General features: G+C 39.7%; 1 protein-coding gene across 2 annotated transcripts in view; it reads left to right on the top strand.

Annotated features, from left to right (window-relative positions):
- Positions 1-24,981, top strand: part of NCAN (neurocan) — a 125,199-nt gene that overhangs the window by 30,773 nt on the left and 69,445 nt on the right. For both annotated transcript variants that reach the window (XM_072155846.1, XM_072155855.1), the window contains exons 2-4: positions 6,796-6,848; positions 14,532-14,915; positions 24,762-24,936. In XM_072155846.1, the coding sequence (XP_072011947.1) occupies positions 6,796-6,848; positions 14,532-14,915; positions 24,762-24,936 (612 nt within the window). The remainder of the gene's footprint in view (positions 1-6,795; positions 6,849-14,531; positions 14,916-24,761; positions 24,937-24,981) is intronic.

Here is a 24,981-nt window from a genome sequence, read left to right as displayed (position 1 = left end):
GAACTGCATTGAAGTTAACGGGGATTTGAATTTTAACATCCAAAAATGGCTGTAAAATGGAGTATCAAGGCCTAGAGGGCTGAAAAATGCTGGGAATAAGAGGGCAGTTGCCCTTCCCACAAAGGACTAGCTAAAATACCAAAATAATAACATAATATAAAAAGATTAATAAAAAAGAGAAAACGATTTTTAAACAATATTTAAAAAATGATGTCACAGCGGTTCAAAGGCTCTGGGTGTTCAAACCCAGTTATTCTGTCTGTGGTAACAAAAAGCAATGGGAAAACTAAAAACCCTTCCTCTCACTGCGGTTAAAGATATGGGTGTTAAAACCCAGTTATTTGCGTATTGGATTTAAGTGGAAATAGATAAACCAGACACCCATCCCCTGTCTAGTTAAGCGGTTTGTCAAAATTCTCTCATACTTTCTCTCCATTATTTGGGGGATGGAGAGCTGAATGGATCGTGTGAAAAGGCTTGGTGATGGTGGTGCTCATGGTGGCAGTAGTGGTTGTGTCATATCCTCCCTTGTGACAGGAGTCCTTGTGACTTGGAAGGCAGTGGTACAGGCTGGGCCAACTGAAGCAGCAGATGGGGCCATAAGTGTTTCCAGGAATTTTTGTGTCTCAGCCACTGCAGCTTGTGTTTCTCCGTAGATGCCTGGTCATACATTAGGTGCTCATATTGTAAAGGCTCACTTTATGGACTGGGGGAAAAGCATGCAAATGTTTTCTGCATTCTGTAAGAAATGTCACACAGCAGACATCCGGTGTGATGGCCTTAATTCTTGGGTTCCTGGACTTGAGCAGTAGCAGGCGCCGATGTGGATATGCACCTGTTCACCCTTTTGCTTATTCTTCTGGCTGCCCAGGGCTTCCTGACCATAATCTCTTTGCCCAAAGTATCACTGCCTTCCACCATGTTCAGTCTAGGACCTTAACATCAACCCTTGCTTCTTCCACAACTGAACCTTAAACCCTGATTGTTCACAGTTCCACATCCTCATCCTCCAATAAAAGTTTGATATTGCTGGATGATGCAGTAAATGCTAATATTCCTGTCTTGTCTTACCAAGTATTGCTGTATAATCCTCTATAAGCAGTAAGAATATCCCTGCATTGTAGCAGCCTATGAGTAGCAGAATGGATGCCTTCAGAGTGGCCTAAAATGGGCGATTATTTCAGATTTCCACCTTTCCCTAATAACAGAAGCCTCTTCCTTATACCTAAGTGCCCTGAAAAGACCAGCTGCTGGTTTTTGTGAAGTCCCTGCCTATCTGATTGACTTTATGAAGAAAAGCATCTTCTCCCTAGCTCTATCTCCTGTGTGCAATGCCATATGGACATGTGACCCAGCTCTTAAACTTAGTGCAGAGTCACACGTTCAGCCCAGTTAATCACATGCTTGCCTACCAATGCCTGTGTTTGCTAAGGAGCTGCAAGCTGCTTTATTGGCTTATAAACATTTAAGATGCTTGGCACTTTTTCCCAAACATGGATCTGGATCCCAAACTGCGTTGCTTGTTCTGTCTTCAGATCCATGGGTGCCAAACACACCAAATTCGGTACAGACCTGAACTTTGCAGTTCAAGTTCGCACAACACTAGTAGTTCGTGATGGCCGGCTTTGAGCGCAGTGCAGCATCCCTATTGTACTACACAGCAGTATCTGATAGCTTTATTGGAGGGTTCCGATAAAGAAAGCAGTTTATCACTGCTAAAAATGGGGTAGCGCTAGGAGCTTCTTACTTTAGTAAGCAGCTCCTAGTGCATTATTTATGGGTGACAGGTCCTCTTTAAGGTCAAAGCCTAAACATGCAGTACACTGTAATTTTCCAATATAAACATATTTTTCAAGTGTAGAATTGTATTGAAGAATGTGAATAAGACTGAGATGTAGCTGTAGTAATGTGTCATATGGACTATACATTTTATTGCAAAGTGACAATACTGTGCTGTAGCTGCACCCTGTTATCTGCTGATCCATGAGGGTCCTAGGTGTACCTCCACTGCCTTTATATTGATTACCTATTCTAAAAACATACCAATTAATAAATTCCAAGAGGACCCTTTTCCACATAGCAGTGTCATATACTGTACATATAAAGAACTATTTCTTAGGCCTCTTTCAATGCCCGCATTCCCTTGTTTTCAGTACGTCTGTCATTGGCAGATGAGCAGAATTCATGTGCCAATGACAATAGAAAAAGACAAATGGCTGCTTAGACGAGCAGGAATAGGACCTGCTCTGTCTTTTGCAGTCTGGGCAGTTGGCTCATGCACAGGCTATTAAATTAAAAAAAAAGCCCACTAGCGTATGGCCCTTGAAAATGTTTGTGGGATTGAGGCTTAATACAGTACATATATATATATGTACTTTATGCTTTACTTTTTAATAGTATGTGTATGTCTAATAACATGAGAAAGCTGCTGCCAGACTTCATTGGTTTATCTCCTTAAAACAAGAGGCTCAGGCAATTTAACTCCAACTTGATCAATCTTTATTGGGAGTTGGAGGTACCTACACAATAGTTGGTTGGCTGATATTCATCTGTTGTGTATGGTGTCCCCAAACTTAGAGAAAACAGATAGTAACAATCAAAGAACAAAATTCCGAATGGCCACGGTTCTTCACAGACACCTTCATAAATACTTTGTCGTAAACTATGTTACTGTGGCATGGAGATTAAGATCAATACTAAATCCTAAAAGTGGTGCTTAGCTCTCAATAAGTATTGGAAAATATGAAATAGAAAACAGCAAAACGCCACTCACCCCTTGGTCTTCTTAAAATTTCATTTATACACAAGGGAGGGAGGAAAAAGTGTATGACATCAAAAATTTACAAGAAACCACAACCTTTTCACACTCATAAGACTTCTTTGGATTTGCTTTCATGGGTGCATGTTTTATCAGCTGTTGGGAATAATGAGTATTGTTAGGTAAGGTGTGGTTTCATGTGATGGGTAGCCGAGTAGCCTGGACATGATAGGAGTCAAATTCTCCGGAATAAACCACTAGCCAAATACATAACTAGAAAGACTAGTAGGTCAGCTCAACACTAAGTTAAACAGCAAGGAACATTGTTCTAAAACACAAGTAAACCTGAAGGAGCGCCAAGGGCGTGAAACAGCTATTGTTTCTTGTAAATTTTTGATGTCCTGCACTTTTTTCTCCATCCCGTGATGTACCATGTTACAGACTTTTGTGAGAATAAATTACATTTTAAGAAGTGGTGAGTGCTGTTCTGCTGTATTCTATTTGATATATGAGTGAGAACAGGTTCTTCTGTGTACAGCTGCTAGTCTCTATACAGCAATTGGAGACAACTTAGGATACCAGCCATTTAATGACCAGAAACAGTACTATTCCTTATGTGCACACACTGTACTATTGATTAATGCAAAGTTTTCTATATTCTAACTAGTGCCATATGAAACCTTGCAATAATATGCTGTTATGATTACGGCCAGTGAAAACAGCAGTTTGTGTGTATATATATATATATATATATATATATATACATATATATATATATATATATATATATATATATATTAGCTGTAGATTCCGGGTCTGCCTGGGATAGGAAATAACTGCTATAACAAAATAGAATGGATTAACAAAAAATATTTTATATGTATCTATCTCTTTCTCTGACTGTCTCGGTCACTGACCTTCTCTGTCTCTGACCTTCTCTTTTGGTAACTGTCTCTGACCATCTCTTTCATTGACTGTTTGTGACCGTCTTTCAGTGACTGTCTCTGACTGTCTCTTTCAGTGACTGTCTCTGACCATCTATTTCCGTTACTGTCACTGTCCGAGTCTTTCAGGGACTGTCACTGACTGTCTCTGTCTCAGTGAGAAATCTCCCCCTATCTCTGTATCCCTATCCATCTTACCTCACACACAAGCTGTCTTATACTCATTGTCTATAGTAACCAATCACAGCTCAGAGCTCATATTAATGACCCGAGGCAGAATAGCGGCCAATCAAAGCTCAGCCTCTAACTGCCGCAGCAGCAGACAATGGCTCCTGTATATGATGGTTAATAAGTGTATTTTGGAAGTCACAGAGAGCAGCTGTGCAAAGTTTGTTGAAGTTTGTTGAACGCGATGGTACAGATTCCTTTAGTGGACATGCATACAAACAAACATACATACACATACACTCACACATTATATACATAAATATATACATACATATATATATATATATATATATATATATATATATATATATATATATATATATACTGTAGCATGAAATTAATTCATTGAAAAGGTTTTACAGCAGAAATCAATGATGATGTTTTCTGTGCTCTTTGCATTGTTAGTAGTTACTCGGAATATTAACTTGTCTAGCTTATTTAGACCAGAATAGAGTCACATGATGTTCTAATTTCAGATTTAAGCTCAGCCAATTAGTAACTATAATTTATGGAAACAGTTATCCCATTCTTACAATGCTCGCCTACTGGTTAACAGTTTGGCCACACACAGTCTTGTTCCATAGTTCAGACTGCTGCTTGTGCACAGGATAATCAGAGCTGATTGCCTCCACATTGTGTAGATTTTCTAAGTACAGCTCTTCTTTATAATATTTCTTTTATAGGTTTCTGTGTTTCTATATTTTCTATATGTGTTTTAAATTTTATATTGCACCATTGCATACACATGGCCATGTTTATACTATCGACTTTCTGTGTTTGTAGATACACTGATAAGGATATAGACATAACTAGTTTAATAACTAGCAGTTGTTGTTGCTAGTATAGGCAACTCAGAATAAACTGCATAGAAACTTTAAAAACCCTAACACAAGGAAATACATTGGGGTGTCATGATGCAAGGTATTTTTTTTTAATTTAAGCAGAAAATGTTCTGTAAGGGAAAAATAGCCTCATAGCCTTGCTTCTACCTTACTGAGGATCTGTACTACAGAATAATTTATTTTCCAAATAAATGCTGGTAATAATAGTTGTGTGTAAGCAGTATTTATATGTGTATAGAATGTTTACTGACAGCTTGATACACTAATGGGAATGTGACTCATGTGTATTCAAAAGAAAAGGGGGTTATAACGCCCACAAGAAAGGAAAGAAAGACACGTCCAAAGTTACACAGGGGCCCCTGCATCAGTTTTCTGTCTGACTTTCACATTCCTACCAGTGCAAACTGCTTGCAAAAGTATTTAAAGGGGTTTTCCTAAGAAGAAAAGTAAGGCCCTATCGACGGTATGCTGAGACCCCCCACAGATCACAAAAACAAGGGGTCCGATGGGGTCCCACGTACCTCCGTCGGACCCCTCATCACTCCATCGGATTAATGGAGCAGACGGTCGCATATGACTGTTCTGATCCATTAATCTCTATGGAGCTGACGAAAATTGCAGAGCACTGCTCTTCGTGATCTGTGGGGTCTCAGCACTGGGACCCCCACTGGTCAGCAAGATAGACCCTATCTTGTGGATAGGGCCCAACTTATCTTCATGGGAAAAACCCTTTAAGAAGTGTATTTAAAGGGGTTATCCGGGTTTAAAAATTTTTTTATGTCCGGGCTGGGGAGGGCTATTTAAACATAATAAACATCTACTTACCTCCTCCGGTGCTGCCGATGTCCCGCACCGCCGCCCATCTTCTCCGTGTGCCGGTTTCATTACACCGGCGCACAGGGAGCTTCCGGCCGGCCGGAAGCTCCCATGCGCACCATCTCCCAGCGCTTACAACGCTGAGAGATAGGGACGCATGTGAGGAGCCGTCCACATCGCGGACCGGAAGCTCCCTGTGCGCGGCTTCCGTGCCCCTGTTTGTTTACAGGGGCACAGATCGAAGTGACCGCGGCGCGGGACATCGGCGGCGCCGGAGGAGGTAAGTCCATGTTTATTATGTTTAACTAGCCCTCCCCAGCCCGGCCATAAAAAAAAATTTAAACCCGGATAACCCCTTTAAGAACTGCTGCACTATTCTGCACTAAAAGGGGTGTTTCTGTGCACAGTTAGACAGTGCACCACATTTATCATGTAGTGTGAAACAGAATTTTATCTCATGCCCTATGTTAAAGGTGCACCAAAAAACAGTTGCTTTTCCCGCGAACTGCACATAGTACAGTTTGTACTGTTTTTGATAAATGTGGGTCGGTATGTGTCTCTTAAAAGGATTGGAAATGGCCATGCAGCCCCCTCTCCCCACCTTTCCTTTAGTCAAGTACATAAACTCTATTATAGTAATTGTTCGATATAGCCGAGAGACACAATAAAGCAGCTTGGACTAAAAGATCCTACTGGCATTGTACATTGATTTTGCTGTTCTTCTCTTTATAGTTCCATTGCAATATATGTTGTGTTACTCAACACAATGTACATTTAATACATATAAATGACCTTTTTTCAGATCTTTGTTTCTCTTTCTCTTTAAACAGTATTTCTTTTGTGGTGCAGGCATGTTCATATGAATGTGCCCAATATAGAGCAATAGGGCCATCAGTTATCCACTGTTTGTGCGGCTAGCTCCTGGCCAACACACACGGCTATGTGCATGGGTCCTTAGACTCGGTTTGCTGAAATCTTAATAAACCTTGCCTCTCCCTGTCTTGTGCAGTATACATTATTATCTGACTGATTTTATTTATTAATATTAATATATTTGATTAATATTTATTTGGAAATGTTTGTAGAGTAAGTGTAAACATTTTATTGGCAGTTATGTAACAATCTGATCTGTACAAATCCACTATTAGTATAGTGTAATGTATTCAACCATATACAACAGATAAATATGATCTTTCTCTTATTTTAGGCTTCTAGCATTGGGATTTTGGTTACTTCTTATTGGCAGAACAAGTACAGCAGGTAAGACATGGTGTTATTATTGTAAATTATTCTTGTATGATTTTTTACACCATAGTTGATGAACTTCTACTTTAAGGTAGTGGGGGTCTTAACTCATAGATCACCACCAGTAGTGGATTATAATATATATGCAGTTTGGGTGGTATACACATTCCTGACTTGAGATTTTGGCTTATTATTACACCTTCTCTGTCTATGTCATCTTTAGTGTTTGTGATGTGAGAACCAGTTGAACTACATAGTGGCTGTGCAGGGTAATTTTTTGCCTAAATCCAAGTACATCTGTTCATGCTCTTAATATTCATATGCACAAGAGCCATTTCAATGGAATGTGGAAACCTCCCCAAGAAGCTTTATTTTGGTACCATATGTAGGAAGTGAATTCTGTAGGGGCCCAGGATCTAAATCCGCATCAGACCCCTTCAAATACTATTTTCCAGCATGTCCTCATAACAGGACAGGGGTAACTAGGGGGTGGTATACCCATGCACAATTGTTTATTTAATGTATGGTTGGCACATTATGGAAAAGGGATGTTGGCTATAGGGATGCAAATAGATGAATAATAATCTTTATTTATATAGGGCCATCAAATTTTGTAACGCTTTACAAATCATAAAAGACATACAAATATAATATTACATTACAGAGTACAAACAGTCCTATGGGACAATAGGAGTGAGGGCCCTGACAACAAGAGCTTACATTCTATGAATAACAAATTTCATGCAGATGATACAGTTCAGCCATAATCTATAATCTTGTTCTGAAATAATAGCATATAATGATTAGCAAATTAGTTCACATTCAGATTTTTCTTTTTGAACCTCAATTATCTCTCATTAAATTAAATTTAATAAGTACTAGAAGCTTTTGAGTCTTATTTTACATGGAAAGAAAGGTAATATTTTTAAAGATTGGTAGAGAAAATTGAGGTTATAAGGATTGAGTGTAAAGTTTTATGATTTGGAATACTTATTCACCTATAGGTACCGTATATACTCGAGTATAAGCCGACCCGAGTATAAGCCCAGACCCCTAATTTTACCACCAAAAACTGGAAAAACCTACTGACTCGAGTATAAGCCGAGGGTGTAGTATACAGCCAGCCAGCCCCCTGTAGTATACAGTCAGCCTGTCCCCTGTAGTATACAGCCAGCCTGCCCCAAGTAGCATACAGCCTGCCCCAAGTAGCATACAGCCTGCCCCCAAGTAGCATACAGCCTGCCCCCTAGGAGTATACAGCCTGCCCCCAAGTAGTATACAGCCTGCCCCCATGTAGTATACAGCTTGCCCCAATAGTAGTATACAGCCTGCCCCAATAGTAGTATACAGCCTGCCCCCAGTATGCCAAGTGAATAAAAAAAACAAACTTAATACTCACCCTCCGACGATACTCACCTTTGATGCTCGGCATGGCTCCTGGTCCTCGGCGGTGGCTCCCGGTCCTGGCGGCGGCTTCCGAACCTCGGTGGCAGCTCCTCTCTTCTTTCTTCACTGCGGCTCCCAGTCTCTTTGCTTACTTCGCTAGCCGGCAGTCGCGTCCATGCGATCTGCGGGTGGGCGCACACTATGATGCGACAGTGTCGCCGCCGATTACGTCATCAGCGTGTGTGCCCGTTGGCAGATCGCATGGACGCGACTGCCGGCTAGCGAAGTAGGCAAAGAGCCCGGGAGCCGCCAGTGAAGAAAGAAGAGAGGAGCGGAGCCGCTGCCGAGAATCGGGAGCTGCCGCCGAGGATCCGGATACCGGAGGGTGAGTATTATTATTTTTTAGTTGACTATTTATTGTTTCTTAGTTGACTCGTGTATAAGCCGAGGTGAGGTTTTTCAGCACATTTTTTGTGCTGAAAATCTCGGCTTATACACGAGTATATACGGTACTTATGGCTATTTGGAACTATAGACTATCAACAAATAGCCCTGATAGATTCACTTTAAGGATTGGTAGAAAGACAGGAGCTTTTTAATACTGTTGAGAAAGATGAAGGTTCAAGAGGTGATTGACAAGGTTTCAAGGATTGATTGAGGAACTGGAGGTTTTATGGATTTCATTTAGAAAAATCAGGTTTTAAGGATTTATTGAGAAAGATAAGGTTTCAAAAAATGCAAACATTCAAAAAGACTTAATATAAAATGTACGGAAACTATATTTTAAGGAGGTGATTAATCAAAGCTCCAATGCTCCTTGTTTGTAGTGCTGCTCTGAGAGGTAGGCAAGAGTTAAAACTTTTTCTCAACTGGCTCTCCACTAATCTCATTAGTTGGCTATACAATTATTCTTGGGGCTGGACTTCTCTGCCAGTGATTTTGGTTGTCTCCTATATTTACCTTACCATATGTAGGAAGTGAATTCTGTAGTTCTGTAGGGGCCCATCAAATACTATTTCCAGCATGTCCTCATAACAGGACAGGGGTAGCTAGGGGTAGTATACCCATGCATGGTTGTTTATTTAATGTATGGTTGGCATATTATGGAAAAGGGATGTTGTCTGTAAGGATGCAAATTGATGAATGACAAATTTCATGCAGATGATACAGTTCAACCATAATCTATAAAACATTAGAATCTTGTTCTGAAATAATAGTATATACTGATTAGCAAATTAGTTCACATTCAGATTTTTCTATTTGAATCTCAATTATCTCTCATTAAATAGACTTCACATAAAATGCAATATCAATTTAATAAGTACAAGAAGCTATTGTGTCTTATTTTACATGGCAAAGAAAGAGTTTTAAAGATTGGGAGAGAAAATTGAGGTTATAAGGATTGAGTGTAAAGTTTTATGGTTTGGTTGAAAAAGGTGAAGTTTAAAGGGTACATCTCTGGGTTATTTGGAATACTTATTCACCTATAGGTACTTATGGCTTTTTGGGACTATAGACTATCAACAAATAGCCCTGATAGAGGAGAGGAGGAGAGGAATTTCAGCTTGGGTTTACAAAACTCAGGTTTTAAGGATTGATTGAGAAAGATAATGTTTAAAAAAATTGTGGACATTTTGCATTTTGAAAAACACTTGCAATATAGTTTCCATACATTTTATATTAAGGAGGTGATTAATCAATGTTCCTATGCTCCAGGCAAGGGTTATAACTTGAGTGATTTTTTTCAACTGGCTCTCCACTTATCTCATTAGTCAGCTATGTAATTATTTTTTGGGCTAGGCTTCTCTGCCAGTGATTTTGGCTGTCTCCTATATTTACCTGCTTCTGTTGCCTGACCTCGACTATTTTTACTTGACCTATTGTCTCCTTATTTTGTACTTCTAGTGTTGGATCTTGGTTTATATCTCTGACTAAACTCTTGAATATGGTTTTATCTCTTTGTCTCATGGATTAACTTGGCTTGCTGACCTTTGGTTTGGTTTTCCCTTCTCCCTGCCCCTTAAATAATTCTGTGTAGGGAATGTCACCAAACTGTCACCTAGGACATTAACAGTTGGAGAAAGCTTAATATTGGGGCTCACTCTCCCTTTCTCCCACTGACATTAATCATGGTAGCTGTACACCACAAAATTACTTCTACCGGAATTAGTCAAATATAATAGCTGAATATTTAGAATGGTTATTATTTAAACTTTGTAATCTTTTCAATATATTTATTCATGTAAAACCTTTCCATTCTGAAAGATAAATTTCCCAGCTCTTAGATGTATGTGTCAAGGGTGCCCTTGCGATTCATGTCTCGGATCACGCTCCTGCTCCTGTCTGGCCTGGTAAGTGTGCGCCCTAGGGCGCCGGCACTCTAGGATTTAGAGGGCCAGCGCACCTCTGATTGGAGCTGGCACCCCCTGGGTTTCCTGAAGGGACCTGCTGTTCCCAGGATTCCGGAACAGATCTTTTAGCTCTTTTGCCATTGTCAAAGCTTCCTGTTCCCTGCGTTGTTCCCTGTTCTGTTCTACCTGAATTCCTGGTCTGACCTCAAACCTGATCTCTGACCTCTGCATCTCTGCCGCCTGCCCTGACTCCATGCCTGTTCCTGACCTTGAGCCTGGACTCTGTTTCTGTTCCGCAACCTCAGCTGCCGCGGACTTTTCATACCTGTGGAATGACCTGGTGGCACCCTGCCGCAGCAAGACCATCCCGCTTTGTGGCGGGCTCTGGTGATTCCGGTCCTAGGTGTCGGCTAGTACCATCCCCCGCAATGGTCCAGGGGGTCCACACACGCAGAACCCTGACAGTATGTGTCAAAAGTTGTTCTTACCAATTCTTATCTCTTCTACACCAGTTTAGATTTGTGGTCACATTGCATTAGCTATGAATCATTTAAAGATTTTTTAATAACTAACTTTCATAGCACTGGGAAATGTTGGCATTCTCAGAACCTACACATCTTACTGTTTTAGGCTGTATTTTATCTGCCCCTTGAATTACCTCACAAAAATTTCTATAACAGAGTTTAGAAGTCAACTATCCAAAAAAAATGGGCAAACATAGATTACATATTGGAGTCCATGTGCCATAAATGTCTGCCACGTGAAAATCCTCAAATAAAAACACTGTTATAAGTGTTAAATTTTATAGTTATCTTATAAAGTGTTCATATAATGATCATCTATCAAATCTACCAAGCTTTTCCTTTTCATTGGAGGACACTGTATGAATCTGTGCTGATTATCTCCAGGTAGGAGTGAGTTAATCTGTACATGACACAAGTCAATTTTTGGCAATGGTATGACAAGTGCAGATCCCATGCACAGATTGTAATTACCAGCTGCGGAGAAAGTGATCATCAGCTGCACAGTTTGGGAAACAGCCTCATCAGGGGCGCAAATAAATCTATCTTGGAAAATCATTGGTAATTGCTGTGAAAAGAAAATATATTTTTAACTTCATTGTTGCCAGGGCTATATCAAATAGGAATAGGAAATGTCATACCTGGTAAATAGAGTGCCCGGCCTGTCATTTGTAAGTTCCTACCATGTATTATTGATTTCATTGGCCATCAAATACCCTTTTATAGAGATTTCTACATGACAATTCTGCATCTACTGTATTCGCTTCAAATCACCAAGTTGCCTGCTTCCGACCTGCATAAGAGTCAGATGAAAGTCCTAGGATACAATTTACCTGCACATTGCTCTGCTATATTGGATAGCACATTCTAATGAGGATGTGCACTATAGAGAATTCTCAAACAGCTTTTCATTTTTTGTACATGTTATGATGAGCACTTGACAGTAGCTATTGAATGCGGTTGAATATGAAAATACTGTGTATTTGCACACCACATAAGATAAGGCTCTGGAAGTGTAGGTATTAGAGGACTATGTGTAGTAATACCTTTGCCAATACGCTTAAGTTTATTAAAGATGCTGGTATTCCTTTTATATCATTATTTTATGGCAGTGTAAGTAAGGAGGGAAGGGAGTTGTCTAAAGTCAGTAACTGGCAGAGGTATTTCTTTGTATTACGGGGAACCAGGAAGTGGACATCAAAGTGGAGGGCCTAAAAAATTTAAGTAGCAGGGATCACTGAGCGATGAATATCAGTGTTCCATCAACTATTAAAATTCTTTTCAATGTTTTTTTTAATCTTCCTAGAAAACCAGCTTTATTTAAAGCAATCCTAGTTTAAATAGTGAGATTCCTGGGCAGCCTATGTGTACAAGTTCAAGGAAATGTGTTACTATTTTTCTTAATCAAGGTTTTATATTACACATAATTATAGGAATTTTCGATGAAAAAAAAAACCATGTAACTAGAAATATATAATAAAAAGTACAATACCCTGCAATTCTCTTCCTGGCCACTAGGCTTGATTATACTTGCTAATTTTGTGGTGGTTTTCTTTGCATCACTTACTTCATTTGGATTACAATAGATATATACAAAGATAACATCTATATATATAAAAAACATTATTATTACTTGAGCCACTTCTGAGAATGTTTATTTACACCTATCCCTGCCTAGACTCATGTAGACCTCAATGGTTTGGCTCTGGTCTATTGCTGCCATAGACCAAGGGATACCAATAATGCTGTTAACAGAACTCAGGCAAAATGGCATAAGCAGGGACAGAAAATAGAGGAAAAACTTACCAAAGAAACAGATTACAATAATTGATACATTTTACAATATGGTTTTAAAAAGGAGTGACACTTTCCCTTTAAATGGGGCTGAATGGGAAAGTGCTGCAGAACCAGATACAGCTCTTTTTATATACCTTTGTAAAATGTGTAATAGAACATAGAACATGATCTGTACAGATCAATGGGAATCCAAGAGAATAGACCTTCAAACATTGACAACCTATTATAAAGATAGTTCCATATAACTTTTTAGTGCTATAAAATGCTGGTATATCGTCATTATAAGTATAATATATGTGCACAAAAATCACATTTTTCTTCAATGCTCTGCTGCTGTGACGATTTATGAAATGTGAAAGTAGTAGTAGGTGGGTTTGTTATTATTGTTATGTGGCATACTTACATATTTGGGCATATTTAGACACATCTGGTCACATGAAAATGTTAGCTGCCCTACACTTAGACATTTCTGCCTCCTTATTACTTGTGTATGTCTTGGATGTTCATTAATGAAGTTGAAGAACAAACCAAAAAACTTTTTTATTTACATGCTTACCATCCCAATGGAGAAAACACACACATGAAGAATTGTCAGTAGAATGAAAATAATGATGTAATATGAAATCAATAGATCATTCATACACCATTAAGATAGGGGGAATGTAATAGAAGAAAGGCAACAGGGAGACTACAAAGGTTTATAATGTAAGCAATTCTTTTCTACACTTCTTTTTGTACGAATGAGCCTCAGGGGACTCCATGATACTTTGCTTTGGATCTTAAGTGTATTCATAGCCTGGAACAATAGTGAGGCCTAGAATGGTGACACCACAGACAAAGCCAATGTTCAATACAGATATATGGCTGTCCCAAGCTTCTGTCCCTTCTCTAGACTGCAGGGCACAGCTGGCTCTGATTCTTCTTATCTCGGGCAGGCGGGATAATAAATCTTTGTAGAATGGATCCCTACTCTGACAGAACTTAAATTGGTTCTAATCTCAGCTGTGATCAGGAGAAGTCTGCATTAGTTAGCACAATGTGTGTGTTACACAGTAGACCTGACATACTCGACCTCTTGGGCCTGCGTCTCTGAGAATGAAAGACATCTATAGGATCAGCCAATACAGTACCCATGGCCTCTAGGGTAAATTAATCATGGTAGAAGATACTAGCAGATATACTGTGTTTCCTTTTTCTGAAATATTGTCTATTCACGTGGCATGACAACACTTTTAGGTCATCTAGTGATGTTACCCTGAGGCCTTGCAAACATCTAGAAATGGGCTATGGAGTAAAGCGTAAAAAAAACACTCTGTCAAGTCATCGTCTGGGTTAGAAATTAGCACAATGCAACTCGATCCTCTCAGTCTCCCAGTGTAGTTTCAGCAGCTTTGATAGGAATGACTAAAGAAAAGTTGCCCTATAAGAGCTTATGCACATTAAAGAAAACGGTCACCCTCTTTTAGCCAGAAAGGCTTTAGCTAAGGTAAACATGGCACAACCATGCATTATTATTGAGCATCATGTTGGTGGGACTAAATTATATCAGCTTCTGGCTAATTACAAGAACTATTTTGATTTAAGAAGGGCCTATCGTATGAGAAGGGTTTATTTTAACATCCTGTTATTGTTTTCTATCCCAGGTACAGGGGAAAGCGTAAAGCCTTTACATATCCAGAGACATCAACATGGCCTTGTACAGTGTGGTTTGGCTCAATCTGTGGCCCTCCCTTGCCTTTTCTCGCTGCGCTATGCTCAAGCAGACAACGTCTCACCACGTATTAAATGGAGTAAAATTCAGCCTGGGGAGAGCCAGAAGGAGATAGCTGTTCTGGTGGCACGGGAGAATGTAGTAAAAATATCCCGAGGCTATGAAGGGAGAGTGTCTCTGCCTGGATATGCCCACAACAGACGCAATGCCACCTTGGTTTTATCCAGTGCTCGTGCCAGTGACTCAGGTGTATACCGTTGTGAAATTGTCCTGGGAATTGAAGATGAGCAGGACACTGTACCCCTTGAAGTAAATGGTAGGTGATATTATTTAGATTAATACTGAATTCATATTCTTACAGTGGAACAGTTATTATTTATTACATCATTTCTTTCATAGCTGCAATAAAAATTCAAGGAGAAAATAGGAGAAACCTTCCCCACTGCGGCTACTGACCATACAATTTATGCCTACCTAATTTTATATCTATGTATGGATCTATTCAATGATACGTTATGGGTATACACATCTGTACGCCGTCTATGTTTCCATTGATTACTTCTTTTCTAGCTATGAAAATTCTATGTAGCAGGAATGAGTTTATAAAATTCTAAATTTCACAACTCCCAGACATTTTAATTACGATCTTATTGCAGTAGACATTATTTGTTTTCCATATTACTGAAGATTCAGTGTACTCTGTCAGTAATGCCCTTTTCATTCACATGCAGTACTAATATTGCAGATCCTTTGTGTTTGCCAATGCTTGTCCTATGCCTTTTTTACCTGTGCCACCATTTCTTTCCACCTACCCATTTGTATTTGCATTGACAGCTCCATTATATCCTTGCTGTCACATTTCTTTTTGATTTCCGCCTGATTTATATAATCCATTCTTGCCATTTCTCTATAGTCAGATATCTTGTTATCCATTGTTGCTATCAATATGTTTCTCGTTCACTTCTATTTACATGCCATCTCACTGTCTTTCATTCTTCATGTGCATGCTGGTGTCTCTGCATTACCGTTCTTTTATTGCCATCTAATATGGCTCTGATATTTACTTGCATCTCCGCAAACAGCCATTTCCCTTGCCCCCCTCTTTCCAGCTTTCTCACTGGATATGATCAAACAGAAAAGCACATTTAGAGGCTGTTATCCTGAAAGCAGCTGTAACTGCACATTTCTGAAACCTGGTGCCATCCTTTATTTTTCCTTATTTTTTTTCTCCTAAGCAGCATCCTCTCTTCCATCTGTTCTCACCTCCTCACAGCTTTTTGGCCCCTTCACGGTGTTGGCCCGCTCTTTGTATTGTCACGCTCCCCCTCTCAGTATCTGCCTGTTTCACAGCTTGCTCTCTCTGGTAATTAATAGCAATTATGTAAATCTACAAGACAGCTCTGACGACGACGTACATACACATTTATTTACACATGTACATTACACCATCTTCTTTTTATGATTCAGAATATTATGTGCTGTTTGCATCTTTCAATGTGTGTTAAATAGGGAATTTGACTCCATTAATGTCATCCTCCATCTTCATAGAATAAATGGACAAGCATTACATTATGATATAACTCGAGCTTTACTGGGAAGCAACAATTCATGCTGCTTGAAGGCCTCAGCTGCTGCAGATCTAGTGCAATAAACTTGCATTGGAGTGGTTTTACTGGCGACAGAATTATAGCCTTGATGATACCTCTAAATAGTACTTTAAATGTTGCTAAAGAATAGCTGTCCAGCTTCTGAAGCTTTTATTCTTCTTGTATATAATGTTATTGAGCTGTAACTTTTGATAAAAGTAACAATAGCATCATGATTCAGAAAAGCAGATGAGGAAAAGGCTGGATTCACATTTGTCAGTGATAACAGACCATGAAAAGTGCCATGGTCCTCTGCTGAGGACTGAACACAGTGCATAATATATATATATATGATGCACAGCGTTCTTGTTTCCCCGATATGTAGCAGAGCTGACAATACAGTGTATTTAACTTGCAAAAATAAGCCCCAGGCTAGATTCACATATTGACCCCCATTTATCAAAAGTAGTACAGTCTGTACTATATGCAGTTTGCCTGTAGAGTCTGCAGAATGTGTCAGATTTATGAAAACTGGCGCACAGTCTTCATTAATCTGGCATCTCTGCACTGCTCTGGAAGTGTGCACCAATTTTTTTGGTGCATTTTGTCAATGCTGCAGAATTGTGGTTCAGACAGAATTGTGGCAGACAGCGTTAATAAATGTGGCGCAAACTCCAACTAAGCACTACCATGCCCCTTTAGGCACAGTGTCTTGTCAGACACTATTCATCCGTGACACAAAACTGGTGCATACACTTTATAAATACATGTGCAAGCAGTTTGCACAATCTTTTCAGTGCAAAGTCACACTCAGCCCGTGAGCCCTCTTCATACTCCCCCATGCGCAACAAGAGGTAAGGGTACATCTTATTGTGCTAAAATTTATTTGGAGCACGGCTACACATGGAGCGCCCCGTTTTCTACACTTTTTTTCCTGACTAAAACTTGTCCATATAAAGAAAGTGACATCAGGAGGCACCCTGGACATGTCTAGAAGCCAATCACTCCTCCCCCTGCATTCAAAGGAGGCACTGGGAGAATTATCCCACTGTATGTGCCCTATGTTGTAAGGACACATTGGGAATCTTCCTGAAGTGTCCTTACAAGGTTGGCAAAAAATAAGATGTGAATCCAACCTTAATATTCCATATTTAATGTTAAAATAAATGATTTTCTAATTCTCAGAAGTTAATTAAAAAAGACTCAATGAATTTCATTGTCATTAAAGGGTACCTGTCACCAGGATCACCTAATTTTCACCTAATGACTGGTTCCCATAGCTTTTTTAATATTAATTTCTAATCTGCTTTTATAATAAACATTACTGATTCCACTCACTTTTTAAAGTATATAAAAGTATACCTGGCACCCTGCCAGCAAACTGCATTGAGGGGCTCCCCCCCTCCCTCCTGCTAATGTGAACTGACAGAGATTTGCATGGGGTCTGGTCATTTCAGCATAAGAGAGTGAGAGGAGGAAGTAGGAGGAAGGAGGTTGAGGGAGAGTTGTGAGGAGATAATGGGGCAGATTTATCAGATTTATTAGTATTAAAATGGCTATGGGAACATGTCATTAGGCAAAAATGTGAAATCCTGACAACAGGTTCCCTTTAACCCCTTACCACTGGTAACACTCAACTGTTAACCCTGTAAATGCTAACGGCAAAACTGACGGTGGCCGCCATTTAGGACTCTCTCCGTCAGTTCCATAAAGATGATCGGAGTATATCGGACATGCGTGGCCGTCTGCTCCGCTCATTTCTGGGAGCGAAGAGTGGTCAGACGATGGTACCTCGGACCCCATTGAACCCTTTCTTGAGACCCCCACCGATCGACAAGTTAGGCCCTATCCTGTGGAAAACCCCTTTAAGTAATTTTGGAGACCTTTACTTTAAGTCTTGCCAGGGATGAGTCAGTTGTTTATTCTTGGTTGCTGTGGTATATATTTTTGCAAATTACAGTGTTATGTAAGTTCAAAAGCCGTGGACCTGAAAAGTGCTCCTGTAACTCCCTACATTTTATCTGAATGGGTTGTAGGAAAAGAATGAGATAAAATAACTCTATTCTGTAATTGGTAGCTATTTTGGATGGGCTCTATATGTAAAATAGAAAACCAATATTAATACAATTTTTGTTACCAAAAGTAATTTTGAGTGTTGACATATGAGTAAAATATTACCATTACTTAATTCTCAGTAAAATATATTTAGGAACTGGAAGCAGTGTACATACAAAGGGCTTCGCGTCCAGTTTTTTTTGCTCATATGTTAGTAAGCTAGACAGCAAAACACATTACAACCAGAAGAATCAGTGGCAAGGCTTTTCATCCTGTTATGGTATAATGTCATTCCAGCTAGCAGCCTTGTGTAAACAAAAAATCATCAACTATATTCATGCTTTACTATTGTATAAATTTCAAAATACTGCAAAATGTACTCTAATCACTGGTATGTATCTGGATGGAGTAAATGGTGCACCAGGGGGAGGCCTTGCTGCTTTACAAGCACAATAGAAACTGATTGCTGAGATTAGATTAGAAGGAAAAACCTTACATAAAATAAATCACTGTGTGTGATTTTTTTTTTTTTTTTTTTTTACAATCCATTTCATTTAAACATCAAGATAAAAAAAATGAGATTAAGGGCTCATTCAGTCAGACGGTTTTGAGGTCCGTGTGATATCTGGTTTTTTTATAGATGTAATGCTGACCCATTGATTCCTTTGGATCTGTTCACAAAGCTGTATTTTTTCATGGATGTGCGGACAGTATAATACAACAAGCACTTTGTTTTGCCCTGATTTTTTTGTCTGTGCAAGATGTGCAGATAGCGAGGAAAAGATTGCAGAGTGCACTTTTTTTTCACATGCGGCCCACAGAACTTCATGGAAGTCAACATATCTGCACAAAAATGGCATGCATGCGGAAAACATCCGTAAGCCATCTGCTTTTTCTCAAATGTTGCTAGGCAACTGACTGGGCATTGCAGAAAGTAGATGTGGATATCAAAAAAAGTATGCAGAAATAATACGGACCAAACACGGACATCACTTGCCTGCATTTTTGGCAGATGTCCCTAAGGTATAGCAAGATCAAAGGAAAAAAACAGCATTGCCTGTTTAAAGGATATTGTGGGGCATTTATTATTGACTTTCCGACAGTTAAAAGTGTATGCAACTTGGGGGGCTGGCTTGGGAACAAGGATTAACAATAAAGCTTTCAAACACCTTACACCTGGGGCCAAAGGTAGATTTCCAGCATCCAGAGAGCTTCAACAGAGGTCATATTGAGCACAGAGGTCCATTTGTAACTAGTGTGTTCTTAAGGGAGACCTGTCACCAAAATTTTAGCCCTCACACCAGTAATAACTGCTGATTAAAAGTCCTTCACATATCACATAAAATTATCTGCCACTGATGCACCGTAGTTTGATTATAGCCATTTTTCAGATGTTCTCTCCAGGCTGCCAGTGAAGCATGCCTTCTTCTTTTGACTTACATCTCTATGTCTGCCGGAGCAGAGGGGAAGTTTTCGCCCTGTCCATTTCCTGTGCTTATCAGAATGTTGTCCCTCTCACTGCATGTTGAATTTAACAATGAGCACTTTGTGGGAAACCTTTTGCTATTTCATGCACCCATCGATGGAAGGAGTCAAAATAGACACAAAAAAGGTTTTTGAAAGGATTTTACTGGTGGGAGAAAGCAAATTTAAGCTGGGATGCCTTTTCAACAAAGGCATAGTGGGGGTGAGGTAAAGTTTATTGTGCCTGTTCTTGAGGACAGGTCCCTTTAAGTTAGGGATAAACAGCCAAACAACCTAGGGGCCTAGTGAAATATTAAAAATATATAGGTATATAAAATCTAAAAGAAATGTGAAAATAAAAAACGTGAATCACCCTTTTTTTCTAGAATGTAACGCACATGCAACATAAACAACTTCCTTGAAAGATACAGAAGAATCCTGAGTGAGTGAAAAGTTGACCACTGGGTACCAGAGGAAAAGAGAGGGGGGGCTTGGAAGTAGGATGGGTGGATGTGGTACAGAGAGTGTAGCTATAGACAAGCTATAGACAAGCTACTTCCCATGTTCTACTTCCCAGCTTATCAGGAGCAAAATCACAAAGAATACTGTACTGTTAAGACAACTGTGGAAGGGACAACAACAAAAAGTTTAAAAGCCCGGTTGGGGCCCTTTTCTTCTTCTGAAGTGATGGTAAACCGTTTACAGGTTTTATTAAAGCCATACTGCTGAATACTAGTAGTTGAGGGTAAGTCTGAACCACTACAGAGAGCACTGGGGACTTTTGAGGAGTCAAGTATGGAAGCCATTGGAGTGGATGGCAGTTGTCTCCAGTAGGCTCCTACAGATTGTTGGCCAGAAGAACTGGGGACTAAGCTATGTGGAACCAATGTACAGAGTTTGTTAGATCAGATTTTGTAGGTAGCTAATACAAGTTTTTGTTAAGTTTTAATGGTGTCACTACAGACTGCAATACTTACCAGTTCTTACCAGTATAATTGTTATGTATGCTAAGAAAAAGCAAGACTAGGTGGGAGGCTGTATTGCTGCAGGATCAGACTACACAAGGTTTGTGGTGTGAAGATTTATTCATTTTAGATGTATATAGGTTGAACATAAATAGATGCCCTCATGATTTATTTGTCCAAACATTGTTTCCAGTGATAAATAATGTACTTTGTGAATGAGTTAATTTTTAAAGGGTGTAATTTAGTGTTCAGATTATGTTGCCTGAGATTGGTGCAGATACAGGAAAGTAGGTAACTTTAGGACGTAGATAATGTTAGATGTTACTTCTGGTAATAACACGGAGGGCAATTTAATAATAATAATTCCTTTATTTTTATAGTGCACACAGATTGCCAAATTTAAATGAAGGAGGACACAGCTATAACTATAAAAGATATATGTGGGGCAAATTCTTGTCACCATCAGTTAACCTCATGCTAAAATCATTACACTTCAAAGTAGACAATTTTCCATTTGCGGTTACTCCAGGTACATCTTGCTAAATGTTACCAGGCGGTCCTAAGTGGCCTGGTGTGGCCATAAGTCTTCTTATCTATTTATAGAGGTGTAGAGGGGTTGTCTGGTCATTAAATAAACTGTAGGGGGAATTTAATAACACTCCCACGTCAGAATTCTGGGCAGATTTGCAACAGAAAACTGTCCAAAACGCCTTGCCCCACATTTTTTGGCCCTTCTCTGACTTGCCGACAAAGGGCCGTGGCTTTGAGAAATGGGGCGTGGTCTTAGGGAAAGGGGCATTATCTTGTGAAAAGTGTGTGCGCCAAAGAGAATTAGGAGGGTGCACCACCAGCTAAAAGCAGGTCTAAAAAGATGAACTCCACAGGCTTACATTGAGACAGATTCATCATCACAACACTAAACGAGTGTTATCGAGGTCTGCACTGTCCGGACTATCCAACGCATTAATGAATTCCTTTATATTTTCGGCCTGGCGGGCTGTAAAAACAGAAAAAAAATTCTGACCAATTTGTCACATTGGGGGTCATTTACTAAGGGCCCGATTTGCGTTTTCCCGACGTGTTACCCGAATATTTCCGATTTGCGCCGATTTCCCCTGAATTTCCCCAGGATTTTGGCACACGCGATCGGATTGTGGCGCATCGGCGCTGGCAACGGAAATCAGGGGGCGTGGCCGAACGAAAACGCGACGGATTCGGAAAAACCGCCACATTTTTAAAAAAAATGTGTTGCGAAAATTGCATTACCTTCACTCAGCCCGGCTCGGTGTATTCCAGTGCATTCCGATGCTCTTCAGCGCAGCAGCGCCAGCTGGTGGATGTCAGAGGTACTACCTTAATAAATCCCGGCCGGATCCGAATCCACCGCAGAGAATGCGCCGCTGGATCGCGAATGGGCCGGGTAAGTAAATCTGCCCCAATGTTTTTAAAGGGGTTGTCCAGCATTTTAAAAAATCTATATATCTGGCCTGGGTGGCTGTAAGACCAAAAAAATCTTTATAGGAGCATACATTGCTTTCTTTGTTCTTCCTGACAATGAAGAGGGAGATGATGACTTTTATTGGATGTCTTAAAATTCCATGAGGTAATGAATATGCTGTTGATATGCCAGCCATAAAGTGAGTTTTAATTCTTTTTTATTAACATCAGGGTTTTAAAATATCAAGAGCAGCAACGGTTATGCCGCCATAAAATTTATTCTTATCTAAAGACAGGAGTGGACTTTGAGAGCAAATTACCCACATGTGAAGACAATGGAGGAGAACTAGAGCAAAGTAGAACTAGACAGTTCTCTGGATGATTAATTTGGTGAAGTATTAGACTCGCGAGTCCGGTCACACCCCCTTTTTGGAAAACTGCTAAAATAGTCTAAAACCTTCCATAAATGTGCAAATCACATGAGTTTTCCAGAGTAGACAGCTTGATATATCTCCCCCAATATTATGTAGGGCACTTATTTAGCCCCAGACATATCTTTCCTTTTTTTCTAGCAATTTCAGAAAGTTAAGACCATTGCTATAGCCTCAGTAGTCACAGGATTAGGCCATGACATGAAACAGTATTAGGTCACTACGGACACTTCTGGTCTAGCCAGGATTGTCAACTAACTAGCTGTGAGGGTAATTAGTCTTTATTTTTTTATTTTAAAAAATTAAAAACTCTTTTAAAGACTTATAAAAGTGACGGCAAAGCTTTTAGAGATCAGGGGCTAAACTACAACTAAAACACACTTATTTATCACAGAGTGCCAACATTGCAGTTTAAGCATTTACTTATTGCTCTCTGCTCTGTTTAAGCTTTCTATCATATTGGCGTCCTGAACACACCTATATAGTTATTAAATTATCATTGTAGCCTCCCTACAGGGCCGTCTTCACAGCACAATCTGAGCATGGCACTTCTTGGACTGCTTTGGACTGCAGGAGGATGCTTTCAGTCCTGTCTTTTGAACTCTTTGCTGGCGTGATGGCCTGGGTGCCTAGAGAGAGGGCTCAGAGTGCCACCAATACCACCCGTGCTATAAGTTCGCCACTACTGACTTAGACTATATTGTCCTTGAAAACAAAGCATTATTTTTTCCTATACTAGTTTTAATTTTTAATGCCACTGTTTTATGGGTACACATTTGTTCATGATTAACTGTTTAAGACTCATTCGAGTAATTTATTATTATTTTTATCATTTTTTATTCTCTTCTACGTGAAACATGTAACATTTTGAAGGCATTCAGTATAGTGCATTTATGTGATAATGCGTCAAAGGGTTAATTAAAACTAGAAATTAATTCCTGCAAATCAGTGTGAATTGTGCTGGCTAAAAAAACTAATCTGACTACAGCTGGTAAGATACAGCATTCATTATTTATTATTTAATACATTACTCTGTGGGTTCATATGAATGTGCTTTAGTTCCATATTTCATGATAGGTGAGACATTCACATTAAAGAGTAACTGTAAAGTTTATTTTTTTCCACAAATCAATAGATCAATAGATGTAAAACAACTTTGCCTATTATCTTTGTTACTTATATTTAGTCATTTTTTGCTATACCCCTCAGATTACCTCAGATCTGCAATAGCTGCTTCCTCTCCATGTGCTGATAAGCCCTGTGAATCTGTACTTTGTTTATAATTTGTTTCTGAGTTTCATGGGAGGGGAGGAGCTGCTGCTCCCTGCTCACAAAGGAGGAGGAGGTCATGTGACAGTGAATGTAGCAGACCTGGATGTGTCCACAGTGAAAACAGATCTCTCCTGCACAGAATAGTGAGGTACAAGATCTATCTGTTCCCCAACAGCCCCTACATCTCATTCTGTGATTATACAGAACTTTATCTGTCTGTCTCTGTTTTTCATCCTGCTCCCCTTCCTCACCTTGTCATCAGCAGTAGCAGCTAACTGTGCAGTTAACCCTTAGTGCTCACACAGCACAGACATAGACTTCATGACTTTTTAGCACTTATTACATGTCCTCTGCTCCTCCGTGTGATGGAAGCGGCCATGCTAGTCACCATATATATCCTGTATGTGCAGTGTTCAGTGAATTTACTTGTGGAACACTAAATGGATTTAATTCTAAATTACTTTGAGAGAGAACACAAGGCATCATGGGATCTGTGGGCAAGCTAACTGGCCTCTGCCGGAGGGCATACAATGACAGATATTAGTCTCCTGCAAATTCACATCTAGTGAGAATGATTTTTGTCAAACGCTTTCAGAGCGGAAAATGCCATAACTTTGGAAAGAAAAGGGCGAGCAGCACAAAGTAGGCATTGTTATGTTTGTTTTCAAAGGGGGAATCGCATATAATAACTTGGTAAAATCACTATAGCTTTACAGTTACGCTTTAAGCTATTTTCTACTGTATACTGGCTTCAAATAGTTATAAATACAGTATTGATAAGTGTCTTTGTAGTATTATGTGCACTGTAACAAAATTGCCACAAGCAGCTCACTTGGAAGTGTGGAATAAAGAAGCATATAACACTAAGCAAATCATGAAATAATATGTGTGCTCTGATGCTATTGAAGAAGCAGAAAATAAGAAAGCCCCTCCTTCCTTCTGTTTTTTTTAGGCTTGGTGTTTCATTACCGGGCTGCCATTAACAGATATGCCTTGACATTCCCCGATGCAATACGTTCTTGTGAGGAGAACTCTGGGACCATTGCATCCCCGGAGCAGCTGCAGGCTGCATTTGAGGACGGCTTGGACAATTGTGATGCAGGATGGCTGTCGGATCGCACTGTGAGGTGCAGTTTTCACGGGCAAAATGTCCATTATGATGACTGATTCAA

This window comes from Engystomops pustulosus, chromosome 1, assembly GCF_040894005.1.
Source record: "Engystomops pustulosus chromosome 1, aEngPut4.maternal, whole genome shotgun sequence".
NCBI lineage: Eukaryota > Metazoa > Chordata > Amphibia > Anura > Leptodactylidae > Engystomops > Engystomops pustulosus.
The sequence above is the reverse complement of the archived record's forward strand: the minus strand, read 5'-3'. Positions and strand labels throughout refer to the sequence as shown.